At 39.1% G+C, this 18,810-nt stretch overlaps 2 protein-coding genes across 2 annotated transcripts; both read right to left on the bottom strand.

The window, feature by feature from the left end:
- Positions 1–12,832: 12,832 nt before the first annotated feature.
- Positions 12,833–14,837, bottom strand: LOC149611121 (uncharacterized). The gene is made up of 6 exons (XM_089858450.1): positions 14,728–14,837; positions 14,587–14,667; positions 14,390–14,524; positions 13,817–14,320; positions 13,520–13,730; positions 12,833–13,457 (listed from the first exon to the last, which is right to left on the bottom strand). Exons 1-6 carry the CDS (start codon positions 14,777–14,779, stop codon positions 12,899–12,901), a joined length of 1,542 nt encoding a protein of 513 aa, XP_089714576.1. The 5' UTR covers positions 14,780–14,837; the 3' UTR covers positions 12,833–12,898.
- A 44-nt stretch (positions 14,838–14,881) lies between these two features.
- LOC149611120 (uncharacterized) lies at positions 14,882–16,142 on the bottom strand. Its single transcript, XM_089858449.1, has 5 exons — positions 16,028–16,142; positions 15,828–15,969; positions 15,538–15,765; positions 15,390–15,477; positions 14,882–15,323 (listed from the first exon to the last, which is right to left on the bottom strand). The coding sequence occupies exons 1-5, from the start codon at positions 16,079–16,081 to the stop codon at positions 14,882–14,884; spliced, it is 954 nt and encodes a 317-aa protein (XP_089714575.1). The 5' UTR covers positions 16,082–16,142.
- Between the last annotated feature and the right edge of the window lie 2,668 nt (positions 16,143–18,810).

Below are 18,810 nucleotides of genomic sequence, written 5' to 3'. Positions count from 1 at the left end.
CCTCTAAAATAGGAATGACCCCTGAAGGGTTCCGTCTCCAAGGTGGGGATTTCGTTCCGTAAGCGGGTGATTTTGTCTCCAATTTGGGAGGGATTTTGTCTCCAGTTTGGGGGGATTTTGTCTGCAAATGGGGGGATTTTGTCTTATGCCCATTTGGACGGGGGGAAATTTTTGGGGGGATTATGTCCAGGGGGATTATGGGAGTCACCCCGTCAAACAAAGTGGTAGTGAGCTCGTTTAAAATTAATTCGCGCATGCGACAGACAGCTATCCCTTTAGCTTTGAGATCCTCGTCAATCAGCGGCTTTAAATCAATCAATGTCTGTCATCCTGTTTTGTTCAGGCTGAATCCTTCGCTGGTGCTAAAGTTCAGGAAATAACGACTGCCGCTGCCTCGTTCATAGTATCGAAGATCGATTATACGTTCATCTTTCGAGTTGACGAAGCATTCCAGCTTGAGGCGCTCTTTGACGGGCAACCAAATATGATAGCGAGGTATTTTTCCGTCAAAAAAGGACGTGAGTTCATTTTGAAACCGAAACAAAGCGTACCAGGCGTTAGGTTTTAATATAGTTTTTGTACGCGTATCCGATCTTTGAATTAATATTTTAGGTTCAATTGACTCAATGACGCAAATGTCGAGCTTTGGCGTGACGGTGTGTACTGGGTGCATATTGGCGCGCGACTGATATTGTATTTATAAAGTTTTAGTCTTTTATACGTTGGGGTGATTATAAATAATTTCTCTGTTTTTAGGTATTATTAATTGGTTGTTTGGAAATTCGGCCATGACAATGCACGTGACGTTTTCGGTTAGCGGCGAGCTAAATCTTAACGATAATCTCAAGTTACCAGTCTGGGGCATGGAATTTAGACCTAACGAAGCGAGATGTTCTCTACTCAAATCAAAAACAACGACAAAAAAGCCTTTTTTATATAAATCGTAAGAAATTATATTTTCCCGGTCAAGACCTAATATCTCGAGACCCTCGAATAAAGAATTGTAACATCTAACGTATTGATCATCGTCAAAATTAGGCGTAAACGGGATATCGGGATAATTTTGTGAATTTAAAGAGAATTGCATGAAATCGAGTTTGAAATGTTGGAGATCCAGGGGGTTGGAAGTTGCTTCCCCTACAAATTTTTTATTAGTAACGAAAGCCACGACAGTTCGCGAGGGTAATTGCCCTGTAAACAAGCTGTCCCTAATAAAATCTTGCGTTCCGGTGGTTATTAAGAAATTTTTCATAACAATAGAGTTTACTTCGTAGCGAGCGTTTATTCCCGAGTTTAACATCTGAGCGTGAGCTAGTTGCAGTTCGGGATTAACCTCAATTTCGCGCGTAAACAAGGTGCATTCCGTTAAATCAATCTTATACTTTTTGCCCGCTTCATTGTGAATAATAGCGAAATCCGTGGAGCTTCGATGAAGTCTAATTCGCACCTCGATATTATCTAGTAAGAATTTGGGCGTTTTGAACATATCCAAAAATAATTCGCCAATTACATCGCACGTCTTTGATTTTGCCACGCGTTTAGCGCGACGACCAATACCATTATCTTCCTTGTTAATATTGGCATCTTCTAAAGCCGCCGCCGGATCGATAATGGTATCCAAATAATATAACATAGAAGTTAACAAGGAATTGGCCGCTGTTTGTCCATAATTTAAAAGTATTTTAAAATAGGCCATGTATGGGTACATATTATTAGGTTGCTGGACGGCGACGCCATTAAGAAATAATTCTACTTGACAAAATAGCGAGGCAATTATTAAATTTGTTACCGAGACTTTCTTTTCCGCATCTGGAACGGCCGTGCCGTCCTCGTGTAAAACGCGAAATTTTAATCTCAGAAGAGTTTTAGTCAAATCATGATAATTGTTAGAGGGAGGAATGATAAATTCTACATATTTAGCATTAGTTAGTGGAGCAATTGGATAATGAGCAGTCGTTTTAGTCCCAACAATATTATTATTCACCACTGGCTTTTCAAATACTTCAAAGTCGGAAAGAACACTTTCGTAGGTCGACATGTTTAGTCTAGAAAATCGCGTTTAGTGCGTCGCTCAACACGTTTGCTCCGGCTTGTTTTAGCAGTCCTCTTCCGTTTTCGGCCCGTCCCGCTTTGAGTGTTGACGAACCGGTCCACGCCTTTATGTAGTAGGGAATTTATAGCTTGCTTGACATTTCGTTTAATTGATTCTCGAGGTGATATTCCGGGGTTTTGGGCATCGCTAATTACTCTACTCGTTAACCCAACAGCTTCGGATGCTAAAGTACTAATGGCCGGCCTAATAAAGGGTGTAATTTTGCGCAATGAAGAATTGAAAATACCGCCTACACTAAAACGACCCCCCGATTGGAAAACGTTTGCGTGTAAAGCCGGAAGGGAGGATCCTCTGTGGAAATACAGAGTATATCTATTGGGTACCATTGCTCAAGTTCTATTGACGTCGACGCCTAAAAAACAGTTTAATATATACTTTGCCTAAATTAAACGGGATATTTTCCCCGTAATCGGATTTCAATTCAATTTCAATTTCTTGTATATCGCTGGTTGAAATTGGATAAAAATCGATATTATTAAATATTTCCTGGTTCTCCTCGTCTAGCAGCGAAAAAGCCGGCATTTTTATGAAACGTAGCAGAGGGGCTTGACCACCACCCACTACTTGTTGACGGATAATATTGGTATAAACAAACATGGCATCGACGCCTATCATGATATCCGCGGGATACTCCGACGTCTCGTTATTGATATACCGATCCAATTGATTACTACTAAAACCTAACAATCGTCCCAATCCTCGTCCGGGTGTTGTTTTGGGAAACAGGATAGAAACCGTATCGTTTAATTTTGAAACCGTCACGGTTCCGTCTACATTCTGCGTAAATTTTAGACTTTTTCTATGCGTCGGCGATATGGCTTCGCTCATAGCACTTAAAACATCGCTAATATGATAATATACCCCGGGAGGAATCTCGCACGCGAAATTATCAACTCGTCTGGCTTGAGACCCGGGTAAATACGGCTGGTCAGCATAGTCGGGATCTTCTGGAAATCTATCCACATCGTATTCGCTAGTTCAAAAATTATTATTAGCTGTCAGGGTCATTGATCTTAATCGAGGATTTACCAAAGCTACTCCCGAGTGACTGTGTTTAAAAAATTCTCCCTCTTCGGGAATGTTAAATAACTGAGCCATTGGTCCAGCTACCGATACGCGAACACCTGGCTCTATTTCGAGACGAACATAGTATCTATTTTCCGTTTCCGTTTTGAGAATGTACATTTTAAAATACTGGCGGGGCATATATTCTTGAACACCCAATAACTGATTTATAATTTTTAAGTGTAAAGAGAAGGGAATTACGGCCCCGGTCGCCGTCAAATCGCAGGTATATTCGCCCGCGGGTATTTTGATTTTTGCGAAATTAGTCTTAGTAAATAGATACATTAGCGAGTCATGAACGCGATAATTTACAAATGTGTCATTAGTTGTTTTGAAATGCGTAAAATTACGCTCTAAAGGTTTAGTGGATAGAAAGGTTCCACCAACGTATTCAGCTTCTAAATTTAATATATCACGCAATTCCTTTGGGAAGAGCATTTCAATTTTTGCCGGACAATGGACTCTAAAATAACGTTCCGCTCCTTGTTTAATAATGCTAAATTCGACCTGTTGCAATCTTAAAGGGTCAAAATTGCGCGCAGTTATTTGGAGGTTTTCGGCAATTTCTTCATAAATCTTATATTCATTTGTCGATCTAAACTCGCCTGACATTTAAAAAAGAAATAAAGCCAGGGTTCTTCCCAAGCGGTATAGCGCTTTATGGTTCTATTGACTCGATATTCTAGATACGCATTGTTTTCATTTATGGTATATTCTTGTACCGTCATCCTCAAAGGACCAGATTGATTGCGTCCTGTGTAGTATTTATTGGGGTCAAGTTCGAGCAATTTAGCTAGTTGGGGAGAAAATTTAATTTCCACCCATTCCGGTGTTTTAAAATTATACATGATAGCATCACCCCGATTATCTATAGTGTGATATGTTACTTCAATATTTTTAAATACTAATTTTTCTAAAGTACGCGTTACGGCTCGATAAAGCCCTTCGGCGTTTTTCTCTGGCGTTTTACTGGCTCTAAAAGTTTGCGGTAAGAACAATATTTTATAGTTATCATAATCTTCAGGGTTAATTGGTTTTGGCTCTTCGGGAATAATTGGTTCAGGCTTTTTTTCGGCGGATCAACCGGCTGCGGAAACAAGGGTTTTTCATCAACCGGTAATATGGGTAGCTCAAAAGTAGAGGATGTTGTAGAGTCTGGAGATTTTGAGAGGTCAGGCTTGGATGGGTCGGGTTTTGATAGGTCGGGGTTCGGTAAGTCAGGTTTTGAGGGGTCTGTAAATATATATATTTCCTCAACCTCCGTTGGCGATGGGGTGGGCGTAAGTGGTTCAAAGGTAGAGGGTTTTGGAGTCTCGGATGCTAGAATCTTCGGGAGTTCGGGAGGAGGAAGCTTTGGAATCTCGGATGCTGGAATCTTCGGGAGTTCGGGAGGAGGAAGCTTTGAAGTCTCGGATGCTGGAATCTTCGGGAGTTCGGGAGCAGGAAGCTTTGTGGAGTCTATGGTGGGAAGCTTCTGAGAATCGGGAGCAGCAAGATTTGTGGGATCTGGATTAACAAGCTTCGTAGAATCTGGCTTTGGCTCTGGCTTTGGCTGTTCAACTTTTGGTGCTTCGGACTTTGCTGTCTCCGGCTTTGGCTTTGGCTGTTCAACTTTTGGTGGCTCTGTAGTCAAAATCTTTGAAGGATCTGAAGTAGACGGCCTAGTTGTTGTTGTTGTAGTAGTAGTAGATGTTGGGCTAGTTGTTGTAGTAGATGTTGGGCTAGTTGTTGTAGTAGATGTTGGGCTAGTTGTTGTGGTAGATGTTAGGCTAGTTGTTGTGGTAGATGTTGGCTTAACCGTTGTGGTAGGGGCTGAATTAGTCGAGCTTGGAGGTATTAGTTTATCCGTACTTGGAGGTATTGGTTTATTTGAACTTGGAGGTATTGGTTTAGTCGAAGTTGGAGGTAACGGTTTACCTGAAGCTGGAGGTAACGTTTTAGATGGGTCAGGCCCTGATTTTTTTGGATAATAAGGCTTTGGAGAGGTTTGTTTTGGAATAGTTATTTTGGGTGGTGGTGGTGGGGGAGGGGTTATTTTGGATGGCTGTGGTTGTACAAATACTACGGGTTCAGTCGTAGCAATAGGTATCGGAAGAAAAGGCGTAGTTCGCGGTAAAATAGGTATAGATGGCGGTAGAGGTTTATATTCTGGTTGAGGTTTTTTTCTTATTGGCGGAACCTCGTGGCTTGTTTTACGTTTAATGGCTGCCTTAGGAATGTACTTGTAATCAAATTTTTTTTTAAAACTATCTCCAACATTATCAATTTCGATTTCCACGTAATTGTTAGTGTAATTTAAACTTATATTTTTAGCATGCTTTGATACAGGATATTTGGATATATAGGGAACATCTTCGTAATTATTCTCCTTAAATTCAAATAGCGTGGCCAAGGGGGAATCAGCTGGTATTTTGAACCGTATGTTTTCCTCTCCTAAAACTTGCAGGTAAACGGGAAAGTTTGTATCTAACTGTTTTCCTAGGGCCCCGTCTTTATATTTATTCACTAATTTAAAAGATAATTTGCCTTTTAAATACGGATGACTGTTTACATCATCATTTAACAGCTCGACAAAATTTTGGGGCTGTTCGTACTCTTTGGTCTTGGTATAACGATTGACAGGTATCTCTATTTTTTGATATTCAACAGGCTCTCTAACAGCTGCATAGTTGTCACGGTTTGGGTCACTTACGACCTGAATTTCAAACTTGTTAAACTCTTCGCTTATATTCACCCAATGATTTGGAAATCATTTCTGCCAACCCAACTTCATAATCACTAGTCAAGTTAAGGGGTTGATGCAAATAATTTTTAAAACTTGATTGGGTATTGTTTGGGTATATATCTAGACACGTATTAGACGCTAAAGTTAAAAAAAGTCGTCATTCATGACTAACGCCTGTTTATCAACTAACCCCAACTTCTTAAACAAGCCTTATTTTATACATAAAAAGATCGTCCATAGCTCGGTAGACTGGCCGGGATTTGAACTCGCCACCTTTTTGGGTATCACATTAGTAAACCCTGCCTTTACCCACTGAGCTATGGACGATCTTAAAAAACACGCCGTTTATTTTTTATCAAAAACTTTAAAAATTCTTAAAATTTTAAAGTCGCACCTCGATATTATCTAGTAAGAATTTGGGCGTTTTGAACATATCCAAAAATAATTCGCCAATTACATCGCACGTCTTTGATTTTGCCACGCGTTTAGCGCGACGACCAATACCATTATCTTCCTTGTTAATATTGGCATCTTCTAAAGCCGCCGCCGGATCGATAATGGTATCCAAATAATATAACATAGAAGTTAACAAGGAATTGGCCGCTGTTTGTCCATAATTTAAAAGTATTTTAAAATAGGCCATGTATGGGTACATATTATTAGGTTGCTGGACGGCGACGCCATTAAGAAATAATTCTACTTGACAAAATAGCGAGGCAATTATTAAATTTGTTACCGAGACTTTCTTTTCCGCATCTGGAACGGCCGTGCCGTCCTCGTGTAAAACGCGAAATTTTAATCTCAGAAGAGTTTTAGTCAAATCATGATAATTGTTAGAGGGAGGAATGATAAATTCTACATATTTAGCATTAGTTAGTGGAGCAATTGGATAATGAGCAGTCGTTTTAGTCCCAACAATATTATTATTCACCACTGGCTTTTCAAATACTTCAAAGTCGGAAAGAACACTTTCGTAGGTCGACATGTTTAGTCTAGAAAATCGCGTTTAGTGCGTCGCTCAACACGTTTGCTCCGGCTTGTTTTAGCAGTCCTCTTCCGTTTTCGGCCCGTCCCGCTTTGAGTGTTGACGAACCGGTCCACGCCTTTATGTAGTAGGGAATTTATAGCTTGCTTGACATTTCGTTTAATTGATTCTCGAGGTGATATTCCGGGGTTTTGGGCATCGCTAATTACTCTACTCGTTAACCCAACAGCTTCGGATGCTAAAGTACTAATGGCCGGCCTAATAAAGGGTGTAATTTTGCGCAATGAAGAATTGAAAATACCGCCTACACTAAAACGACCCCCCGATTGGAAAACGTTTGCGTGTAAAGCCGGAAGGGAGGATCCTCTGTGGAAATACAGAGTATATCTATTGGGTACCATTGCTCAAGTTCTATTGACGTCGACGCCTAAAAAACAGTTTAATATATACTTTGCCTAAATTAAACGGGATATTTTCCCCGTAATCGGATTTCAATTCAATTTCAATTTCTTGTATATCGCTGGTTGAAATTGGATAAAAATCGATATTATTAAATATTTCCTGGTTCTCCTCGTCTAGCAGCGAAAAAGCCGGCATTTTTATGAAACGTAGCAGAGGGGCTTGACCACCACCCACTACTTGTTGACGGATAATATTGGTATAAACAAACATGGCATCGACGCCTATCATGATATCCGCGGGATACTCCGACGTCTCGTTATTGATATACCGATCCAATTGATTACTACTAAAACCTAACAATCGTCCCAATCCTCGTCCGGGTGTTGTTTTGGGAAACAGGATAGAAACCGTATCGTTTAATTTTGAAACCGTCACGGTTCCGTCTACATTCTGCGTAAATTTTAGACTTTTTCTATGCGTCGGCGATATGGCTTCGCTCATAGCACTTAAAACATCGCTAATATGATAATATACCCCGGGAGGAATCTCGCACGCGAAATTATCAACTCGTCTGGCTTGAGACCCGGGTAAATACGGCTGGTCAGCATAGTCGGGATCTTCTGGAAATCTATCCACATCGTATTCGCTAGTTCAAAAATTATTATTAGCTGTCAGGGTCATTGATCTTAATCGAGGATTTACCAAAGCTACTCCCGAGTGACTGTGTTTAAAAAATTCTCCCTCTTCGGGAATGTTAAATAACTGAGCCATTGGTCCAGCTACCGATACGCGAACACCTGGCTCTATTTCGAGACGAACATAGTATCTATTTTCCGTTTCCGTTTTGAGAATGTACATTTTAAAATACTGGCGGGGCATATATTCTTGAACACCCAATAACTGATTTATAATTTTTAAGTGTAAAGAGAAGGGAATTACGGCCCCGGTCGCCGTCAAATCGCAGGTATATTCGCCCGCGGGTATTTTGATTTTTGCGAAATTAGTCTTAGTAAATAGATACATTAGCGAGTCATGAACGCGATAATTTACAAATGTGTCATTAGTTGTTTTGAAATGCGTAAAATTACGCTCTAAAGGTTTAGTGGATAGAAAGGTTCCACCAACGTATTCAGCTTCTAAATTTAATATATCACGCAATTCCTTTGGGAAGAGCATTTCAATTTTTGCCGGACAATGGACTCTAAAATAACGTTCCGCTCCTTGTTTAATAATGCTAAATTCGACCTGTTGCAATCTTAAAGGGTCAAAATTGCGCGCAGTTATTTGGAGGTTTTCGGCAATTTCTTCATAAATCTTATATTCATTTGTCGATCTAAACTCGCCTGACATTTAAAAAAGAAATAAAGCCAGGGTTCTTCCCAAGCGGTATAGCGCTTTATGGTTCTATTGACTCGATATTCTAGATACGCATTGTTTTCATTTATGGTATATTCTTGTACCGTCATCCTCAAAGGACCAGATTGATTGCGTCCTGTGTAGTATTTATTGGGGTCAAGTTCGAGCAATTTAGCTAGTTGGGGAGAAAATTTAATTTCCACCCATTCCGGTGTTTTAAAATTATACATGATAGCATCACCCCGATTATCTATAGTGTGATATGTTACTTCAATATTTTTAAATACTAATTTTTCTAAAGTACGCGTTACGGCTCGATAAAGCCCTTCGGCGTTTTTCTCTGGCGTTTTACTGGCTCTAAAAGTTTGCGGTAAGAACAATATTTTATAGTTATCATAATCTTCAGGGTTAATTGGTTTTGGCTCTTCGGGAATAATTGGTTCAGGCTTTTTTTCGGCGGATCAACCGGCTGCGGAAACAAGGGTTTTTCATCAACCGGTAATATGGGTAGCTCAAAAGTAGAGGATGTTGTAGAGTCTGGAGATTTTGAGAGGTCAGGCTTGGATGGGTCGGGTTTTGATAGGTCGGGGTTCGGTAAGTCAGGTTTTGAGGGGTCTGTAAATATATATATTTCCTCAACCTCCGTTGGCGATGGGGTGGGCGTAAGTGGTTCAAAGGTAGAGGGTTTTGGAGTCTCGGATGCTAGAATCTTCGGGAGTTCGGGAGGAGGAAGCTTTGGAATCTCGGATGCTGGAATCTTCGGGAGTTCGGGAGGAGGAAGCTTTGAAGTCTCGGATGCTGGAATCTTCGGGAGTTCGGGAGCAGGAAGCTTTGTGGAGTCTATGGTGGGAAGCTTCTGAGAATCGGGAGCAGCAAGATTTGTGGGATCTGGATTAACAAGCTTCGTAGAATCTGGCTTTGGCTCTGGCTTTGGCTGTTCAACTTTTGGTGCTTCGGACTTTGCTGTCTCCGGCTTTGGCTTTGGCTGTTCAACTTTTGGTGGCTCTGTAGTCAAAATCTTTGAAGGATCTGAAGTAGACGGCCTAGTTGTTGTTGTTGTAGTAGTAGTAGATGTTGGGCTAGTTGTTGTGGTAGATGTTAGGCTAGTTGTTGTGGTAGATGTTGGCTTAACCGTTGTGGTAGGGGCTGAATTAGTCGAGCTTGGAGGTATTAGTTTATCCGTACTTGGAGGTATTGGTTTATTTGAACTTGGAGGTATTGGTTTAGTCGAAGTTGGAGGTAACGGTTTACCTGAAGCTGGAGGTAACGTTTTAGATGGGTCAGGCCCTGATTTTTTTGGATAATAAGGCTTTGGAGAGGTTTGTTTTGGAATAGTTATTTTGGGTGGTGGTGGTGGGGGAGGGGTTATTTTGGATGGCTGTGGTTGTACAAATACTACGGGTTCAGTCGTAGCAATAGGTATCGGAAGAAAAGGCGTAGTTCGCGGTAAAATAGGTATAGATGGCGGTAGAGGTTTATATTCTGGTTGAGGTTTTTTTCTTATTGGCGGAACCTCGTGGCTTGTTTTACGTTTAATGGCTGCCTTAGGAATGTACTTGTAATCAAATTTTTTTTTAAAACTATCTCCAACATTATCAATTTCGATTTCCACGTAATTGTTAGTGTAATTTAAACTTATATTTTTAGCATGCTTTGATACAGGATATTTGGATATATAGGGAACATCTTCGTAATTATTCTCCTTAAATTCAAATAGCGTGGCCAAGGGGGAATCAGCTGGTATTTTGAACCGTATGTTTTCCTCTCCTAAAACTTGCAGGTAAACGGGAAAGTTTGTATCTAACTGTTTTCCTAGGGCCCCGTCTTTATATTTATTCACTAATTTAAAAGATAATTTGCCTTTTAAATACGGATGACTGTTTACATCATCATTTAACAGCTCGACAAAATTTTGGGGCTGTTCGTACTCTTTGGTCTTGGTATAACGATTGACAGGTATCTCTATTTTTTGATATTCAACAGGCTCTCTAACAGCTGCATAGTTGTCACGGTTTGGGTCACTTACGACCTGAATTTCAAACTTGTTAAACTCTTCGCTTATATTCACCCAATGATTTGGAAATCATTTCTGCCAACCCAACTTCATAATCACTAGTCAAGTTAAGGGGTTGATGCAAATAATTTTTAAAACTTGATTGGGTATTGTTTGGGTATATATCTAGACACGTATTAGACGCTAAAGTTAAAAAAAGTCGTCATTCATGACTAACGCCTGTTTATCAACTAACCCCAACTTCTTAAACAAGCCTTATTTTATACATAAAAAGATCGTCCATAGCTCGGTAGACTGGCCGGGATTTGAACTCGCCACCTTTTTGGGTATCACATTAGTAAACCCTGCCTTTACCCACTGAGCTATGGACGATCTTAAAAAACACGCCGTTTATTTTTTATCAAAAACTTTAAAAATTCTTAAAATTTTAAAGTCGCTATCCTTGAAACATCTACGTGAATAGTTAATTAAACCCTACCGCTTCCAATAAAATATTTTCCTCAAAACAAGGAAAGTTTTAAGTCGTCATCCTTGAAACATCTACATGCATAGCTAATTAAACCCGACCCGCTTCCAATAAACTATTTTCCTCAAAACAAGGAAAGTTTTAAGTCGTTATCCTTGAAACATCTACGTGCATAGTTAATTAAACCCTACCCGCTTCCAATAAAATATTTTCCTCAAAACAAGGAAAGTTTTAGGTCGTCATCCTTGAAACATCTACGTTATATTCTAGTATATAAGAGTCGTGTTTTAAAGAGAGAGTTACCTGGCTACGCTCTCCTGTTTAACCGTGTTCAGTACCATCTCTACTAAGATGACTTTACCCGCCGATCGTGGACTCACACAGCTTTTGCTCTGTGAAAAGAGACCAAATTCGATTTTTCCCAACGCAAAAGTTGTCTAAATTTGTGTGGAGTCGAGGCGTCCCACAACGCAACATCGACCATGGTTCGAGACCAAATGCAGGATATTTATGTCCGAAATCCGGAAAATTTGGTCCCGGACCTTCCATTAAACCAGGTCAAATGATGATGTGGAGCTTTATGAATCGTTGTCGAGAGGGATCAACTTTAACTTCATTGCATTGTTATATGTGTCCACACAACTGACTATTGCAATGAAGGAGAAGTTCTGGCGCCAACAACCAGACCTGGACGAGAAGACCAGGCCCCACAGTGGCTCGAATGCAACTTCCTTTGGGAGGTAAAGGGTCAACGAAGAATTTTATGGGACAAGGCCCGTAAAAGCTCACAAGTCACACCCCACCACATAAGGTTCTACGTGCCCTGCACCAGTTGGAACACGTTCTCTTCAGTGGGTCTCTAATTGGAATCACGACTTCGATGTCCTTCTCAAACTTAACAATTTCACGACATCAACGAAGTGGCGAAAAACAACCAAGCCTCGGCCCATGATCTTCGAGAACGTCTTTCTGCAACAATCCTCGATTACCCTGCCTGTCTTTCATCAAAATTCATCCGGCATTGCGGCGTGAAAAGAGACCAAATTCGATTGTTCTGACCACACAGCGTGTACAGCCTACATTTTGAGATCAAGAAGTGCCAAAAACAACCTGTTTTGGATCTAGAAACCTTGTTGTTGAAGCGGCGGTAAATAACCTTAGTTTTAATTTAGGATTCAGCGTGTAACGCGTTTTTTATGGGGATGCCGAACAAAGCATTCCCAACTCAAAGAAAAGAAGTATTGACCTTTTTGATGACAAACAATGGCAATATCTTTGTTTATATTTATATTCTTGTTATTCTCTATTTTATTGTATATATTATTTGGTATTTCTTATTAAAAAATCTTTATTTGTATATTTGTCTTTGTTTCTCAGACATGGGCTTATGGCAGGAAATTCAAACAGGGATCTGGCAAAATAACACAAGTCTGGGTTGATCCATTAAAAAGGATCATAAAGGAGGCAAAGCATGCTGGAAGGCAGGGTATGTCAGGTAAGATAAAATAGGCTAATCTTGGTTTGGTTTGAGTTTGAGTTGGTTGGATGGCGGCCATCTTGGGGTGGCGGCCATCTTGGATCCATGTCTATCTGGGTAGCTATCACTAATTACTTCGCTATAAATAGATGTAGAGGGGTTAAAATGTATGACATCATTTCAAGATTCTCCAAAAACAAGGCAGTTAATGATTGCATGATTAAGGAATTCATGTTCAAAAAATATGCAATAAATTTTTAATTTTGTATTTGTCAATTTTATTATTATTCAGTTTTCAATCTTCATGTAATTTTTTCAAGTACTGAATGAAGTAATGTCCGTACGAGAGAGTACGAACTCCGTCACCCAGAATAAACTTCTTGTTGTCACATGGATTCAATGCTAGCTTGTTTTGAGTTATCGTGTGCAAACTATGTTTCACACTAGTAATTCTTTTCATAGTTATTTTGGTAGTTTTTCTTCGTTTCACACAATTTAGGTAATCAGCATGCGTCAACGTATTCTTAACAACACGCCTACACACTCCTTTCGCGGTCTTTTTTTCTCCCTTAGCACTCAGAATGCTGTACATCTTGGGACGTAAGCCTACGAAGCTTTGGATGGGCACTCCATCCATCTCATCCTTCAGCTTACCCAAGACCTTCCGATTTTCATTGGAAAATAAGGGATGATCTTGATTATAGCCCGAGAAATCGAATAACTCTTTGTTTTTCTGAAAGTCAACGTATACGTCCAAGGTTTCAATTGAATACGTCAGGCTATCAGTATCCGTGAAAAGTAGGGTTGCCCTTTCTCCGTAGTAGGCTCTTATGAAGTCGTAGTGAAACTGATATCTAGAGAGAAAAACTCAATTGATTTCACAAGGTTTATTTAAAAGGAAAAAAAGGTATCTTACAAAAACAATTTGGATAAATCCAGTATAGCAAAACCAGTATAAATTGGACGGTTCAGAGTTAATGATTTTTTAGCCATCTGTAAACCAACAAGGTTCTTATGAAAAACAATGAATCTTTCAAAAGCAGGGGATAATGCTTTCTTGATAGCCATCTCAGGTGTTTGAATGAGGTGGAAAATTATTCGATTGCGTAGATTTTCCATAGTTTTCCCTAAAAACATTTTTATTAAACATTTTTTATTATTTGAAAATTAAAATTTTTTATTAGTTTTTAATCATATATTAATAAGTACCAACCAAAAACGCTGTTGTTCATTAGCTTGAAGTAATCTTTCTCAAAGGAATTACCGGCATTCATTCGCTTCTCAGTATTAAAATTAATATACGGTTGAAGCCACGGGGTTTGTTCAAAAGTCAAAATACGATTAACTTGTTTAAGTTTTAAACCCAGCGATATGTAGTATTTTAAATTTCGATAGTGAATAACGTAATCACGTTTGTTGGTTAGATCAGTTACAAGTTTGGGTAGCGTGTCCTTGACAGTCAAACCATTTTCTTTCATCATAAGCTTATAATACGCTGAAAACATATCCGTACTTATTCGCTTGGATTCCGGTGCAAGAGGAAGGCAATTATGATCTTCATGAAGTTCAACTGGGTACTCCAAATCAACGGATAGTATGAATCCATATGGAGAGTCGTCTGGCAAATTTAATATTTGCTTCTCCGTATAATCTAAAAGATTTTCAGTTTTTACCCAGCTGAACCTTCTCGTAGGAAGATAATACTCCATAACTGTTCCTAAAGAAGTTGCGTATATGGTTAATTCGGTTACCATCAATTAATGTATTCACAATAAGATTTTATTACCATAGAGATTGTTGACATCCAAATAAACTATAAAGTTGGATGGTTTAGATTCGTCAAATGTCTCCGGGAGATACTTGTTGTTGGCTTCTGCATGTCTATGAGCCACCATCGCTACACCACCACGAATACCTCTCTCTATATTATTAACTCTATTAGAATATCTTTACACTATTTAATAGAACTCGGAAGAATATTACCTAGGAACAGATGGATATCCGGGTCTAAAATTAGATCAAGTTTAACCCTCGTCATGAGTAAGGCAGCCTCCCATGCAAAACCTATGGTATGGAGGCTTTAGAAACTCATTTTTGTGCTGTTTTCAAAACTAAATTAATAACCGGGGCCAGTGAAGGCATGAGCACAGTCCAGTTTATAATATTCCAAACACATTATCCTAAACTGTTCGAATACGGAGGCTAATTGAAGGCAATCGCAGGTTACGTATATATCGTGTTGTTCCCATAGGAATAGATTGAATTAACGCCGAAATTATTAATTTAAAAAAAGGTTAGAGGATAACGTACCTAGGGTTTGAATGTTGAACTCATTCCAAACATTACTTGTATTTTCATATTTCTCCTCGGAAATATGTTCGTTCGTGAGAGTGTTGATGAAATCCTCTTTGGAAGGTAGGGTACATTCATCGAATCTCTCCATATCAGACATGTAATTATATGGGTATGCAAGTTTGGTCAGCATGAGCTTAACCTTTTCAGGGGGGTATATTGCATTAAGAATCTGGAACTTCTTTGCTCCACCTGCGGCTAAATTAGAAACTAGAGTTTCCAATGAGGCTGGAAGAAATCTCATTGAGTCAACAAATCGTAGTCTCCCAATACTAAAACTGATGTAGGTTTCAGTATTAGAGGGGATACACGTGATTCTTTTATCTTCTACGAGGGTGAGTCCTGCCAGAATAAGATGTGAATCATACCTATTTAATGTTTAATCGGTTAATTTCTAAGCATCAGTTCCATCAAAGACAGGTTAAAATAATCACCCGCTTAAATTATGGGCGATCACGGGAATTACGTATCCAACCTTTAGCTTCAGATTACAAGATTGATGTGCAGTACCACGAAAATTCCCTAAATTAGATAAGATATGTTACAACTATTAATAAACATAAATTAGTATGAAATTCATACCACTGAAGTGACAATGATCGCGAACACCAGGATCCTCTGATGTTAAAATCTGTGTGCAAAGATAGCATCGTGTAGCCTTCTGATGTTCGGCTTCTTCCAGGGATGTTAAATTCATCGGTTCAAATTGATTTAAAGCCTCAGCAATAATCCCCTCCTCTATTAGAAGACTTTCAATGAAAATTTGTATTGCATCGATCCCTCTGTATGTCACCGGTGCTTTGGGTTGACCTATTATTTTAGAAGGTATGAATGAGACGTTCTTATTGGCTTCTCGAGGGTGTACATTTTACCATCAGGTCCAACTACTACATAACTAAACCCGCATGCTATGTGCTTATCCAGTATTGTGGTTGAAGAATTATTCACATCCGGTATGCAGGTATGAATAGGTTTCAAGATACTCTCGAAATCGCAATAAATAACGTAGGCTTTCTGTAAGATAGTGCGAAATTTAAAAAAATAATCTAAAGAAATGTATTTAAATAATTACCTTCTGCATCCACTCATATTTTTCAAAGGTGAGGGTAGGTTTATTAAACGGCATTCTCACACGCTGTGGTTCGTGAACACTACAGTTTTTAATATGCTCAGAGTAATTTCGCTTGGAATTGACTCCTGAAAGGGCGTGTAGGCAAAACAGACAGATACATATAGAGCCAATGTGTTTGGAAAAGTCACACAATAGTTTACTTAAGTTTTTAATCAAACAGAAATGATTTCGGCCATTTTTAGATATTAATAGGTCTACATCCCGAGTTTCAATAACTCTGTTCTCGCTAACGTACCGAGGGAAAACACCACTTTCGTAGGCGTATACATTTATAGAGAGATAGTTTTTTTCCTCAAATTTTTTTAGTTGCAGTGGGTTTAATTCGAAGGGGAAGGTAATATTTGCACAGTTCAGTTCATCAATGTATTTGAGGTAATTTACCACTCTGTCAGCCTTTGATTTTGCAGGATGTAATTTAGCCAGAATGCAGTATAAGAAGCATTTCCCATCGTTCGATTTTATATTTAAAACACCTTTACAATTTTTAATTGCCTTCGGTAGTTTAATAAACGTCCCTCCGACTAGGGGGCGATACTTTATAATATCCACTTGCAAAAGTGTTATACGTTCGATCACCCATCCACTCCCTTTTCCTTCATACTCCTCCATCGCTTTTGCAATTTGTGTAGTACAAATGTCAAGCAGTCTTGGTAATAGTTGAGGCATGAGGCTGGTCTGCGTCTTAGATCAAAGGTATGGAAAGTCTTCGACGACCTCTCCACTATTGAGAACTTTAGTATATTTTACTCTTTATAAAATATACCATTTGATAGCCTTTTTCAATCTCAAACGGTTTTCCAAGTATTTCACTAAACTTGGTGCGATGGAGCTCATAAATAAGTCGACATCTGTGAAGACTTTAGAGGGGGTGTATTTGGCGCTAAGAATCGCGTCTCCTAACACGGTAAATTCCTGAAAATCATCCGGTAGAACATTTTGAGGTTGCGTGATATTAGAGAGTTTTTTTTTTAATGGGGTGTTGTTTGGAATGTCTCCTTAATCTATCCTTTCGAGCAAAGGAAATCCCGCAAGTGACACAGCTATATTTTACATTCTTATGCTGCTCTTGTATATGTCGATTCAAATTAAATTGTCGTGAAAACTGTTTTAAACATATGTTACACGGAAACATGGTGAATTATCAGTATCATAACTCCCAATGAATCCCCTGTGTTAAAAATAAGAGTATTTATATGTTTTAGACTTAACACCCCCCCCTAAGAAAATCACTTAAATTTATGAATTTTAAGTACCTACTTAGTGATATAAATAAACCACAAATTCTGTTTTCTCAAACTTATTTCAAAGATATATTTTTATTTTTTATTATTATTTTTTAGTCTGAGTCTGAGTCCATTAGTTCCTCACTGCTGGAAGTACCGTCAGCGGGTTTGAGTTTTGCGAGACACTTCAACTCCTGCTCAATGATATTATTGAGCTCAGGTGTTTCAACTACCGGCTTCTTCTTGGTGGGGTGTTTTTTAGCGGCTACTGTATGAGTTGGTTTGGATTTAACCACCCTGCCAGCTTTCTTAGACTTTGATGAAGCCTGGATCGCTGGAGTGGTGGTATGAATCGCTGGAGTGGTGGTATGAATCGCTGGAGTGGTGGTATGAATCGCTGGAGTGGTGGTAGTATCAATAATTGCTGACGTGGATGTTGATGGAACAGATGGAAATCCGGCTGGGTGGGTGAAGGCCTCCTCTAGCGCCTGAACATCATCGTCAGTCTAACTCCCCCTCAACGGGAAACGCCAGCTTTTCGATCTGTATAGATAGTCTTGTAAAATATGCTAATAGAGTACGAAAAAAAACTAAATACATACCGTGATGTAGTCAGCTGCGAAACCTAGTTCGTTTTTACAATTGACGATGTTCGGGTGGTAGGGCAAGTGGACGGTTATACTACCATTTTCCTCATCTTCGAAGAACCCAGTCTGCCAACTGTGGTTCTTCCTAACTCGGAACCGCAAATACTTGAATGTCATTTCCAACCCCGATCGATCAAATATTGGTCCAATGACTGTCGTATATTACAACCCGCATACAGCTGGTTTTGGTGTGGACATCTTGATTTCTGATTGTTGTTGTTCTCTGAACTTCTTAGTTGGTAATAATATTCAAAAAGAAACTGCGGTTTATATAGTAGGGAAAGTTAATAATTCACTCGAGAATGCGGATTAATTTTAATTTTTATTCTTTTTATTTAAAACCACTTGAAAACCATTTTTCACATAGAGAGAGAGTTTGTATGCCTTAAAAAGTGCGCAGTTAGCTTTGTCAGTATGATATTTACAAGTCGTGGAGATTGAGTGTGTTAATTCTGTTAATTTGGGACATACTAAGTCTTCAAGATTTATCACCTGAACACCCAAAAAATCCGTTAAAAAATAGCTTTCTGCAACCCTTTAGTGTAGAAGGTTTTTCCCTTCCTTGATATCATCACAGCGACATCGTTTAGTTTCAAGTATTCCAACTCCCAGTCACCCCACTTCAATTGGCAGATATTGCTAGAAATCCAAGAGCATAACCGCTTATCAGCATATGATAGTTGCTCCCAAGGGTGTGGTGGTTCAAGAGTGAAAATCTCGTTCTCTCCCGTTTTTACAACGTAGTAACATATTTCTTTCAAAATAAATTTACTGTTCGCTCTGAGAAAAGCAGCCTCTACGATGCACGTCATTCCTTATTCCTATATATTAATTTAGAAAAATTTAAGAACAA

This window comes from Phalangium opilio, unplaced genomic scaffold (genome assembly GCF_054372755.1).
Source record: "Phalangium opilio isolate 3A_F unplaced genomic scaffold, DU_Popi_V2 ptg000246l_1, whole genome shotgun sequence".
In the NCBI taxonomy this organism is placed as follows: domain Eukaryota; kingdom Metazoa; phylum Arthropoda; class Arachnida; order Opiliones; family Phalangiidae; genus Phalangium; species Phalangium opilio.
Note: the sequence above shows the minus strand (reverse complement) of the source record. Positions and strands in the feature narration are given on the sequence as shown.

Bases quoted from the DNA above. Each gene is read 5' to 3' on its own strand.
- LOC149611120 (XM_089858449.1), bottom strand. From the start codon at position 16,081: ATGCCGTTTAATAAACCTACCCTCACCTTTGAAAAATATGAGTGGATG. The intron at 15,970-16,027 runs GTAATTATTTAA...ACTATCTTACAG, and splicing joins AATATGAGTGGATGCAGAAG to AAAGCCTACGTTATTTATTG. The intron at 15,324-15,389 runs GTGATTATTTTA...AACATTAAATAG, and splicing joins ATCGCCCATAATTTAAGCGG to GTATGATTCACATCTTATTC.
- LOC149611121 (XM_089858450.1), bottom strand. From the start codon at position 14,779: ATGTGTTTGGAATATTATAAACTGGACTGTGCTCATGCCTTCACTGGC. The intron at 14,525-14,586 runs GTAATATTCTTC...TTAATAATATAG, and splicing joins GGATATCCATCTGTTCCTAG to AGAGAGGTATTCGTGGTGGT. The intron at 14,321-14,389 runs GTAATAAAATCT...CAACTTCTTTAG, and splicing joins GGATGTCAACAATCTCTATG to GAACAGTTATGGAGTATTAT.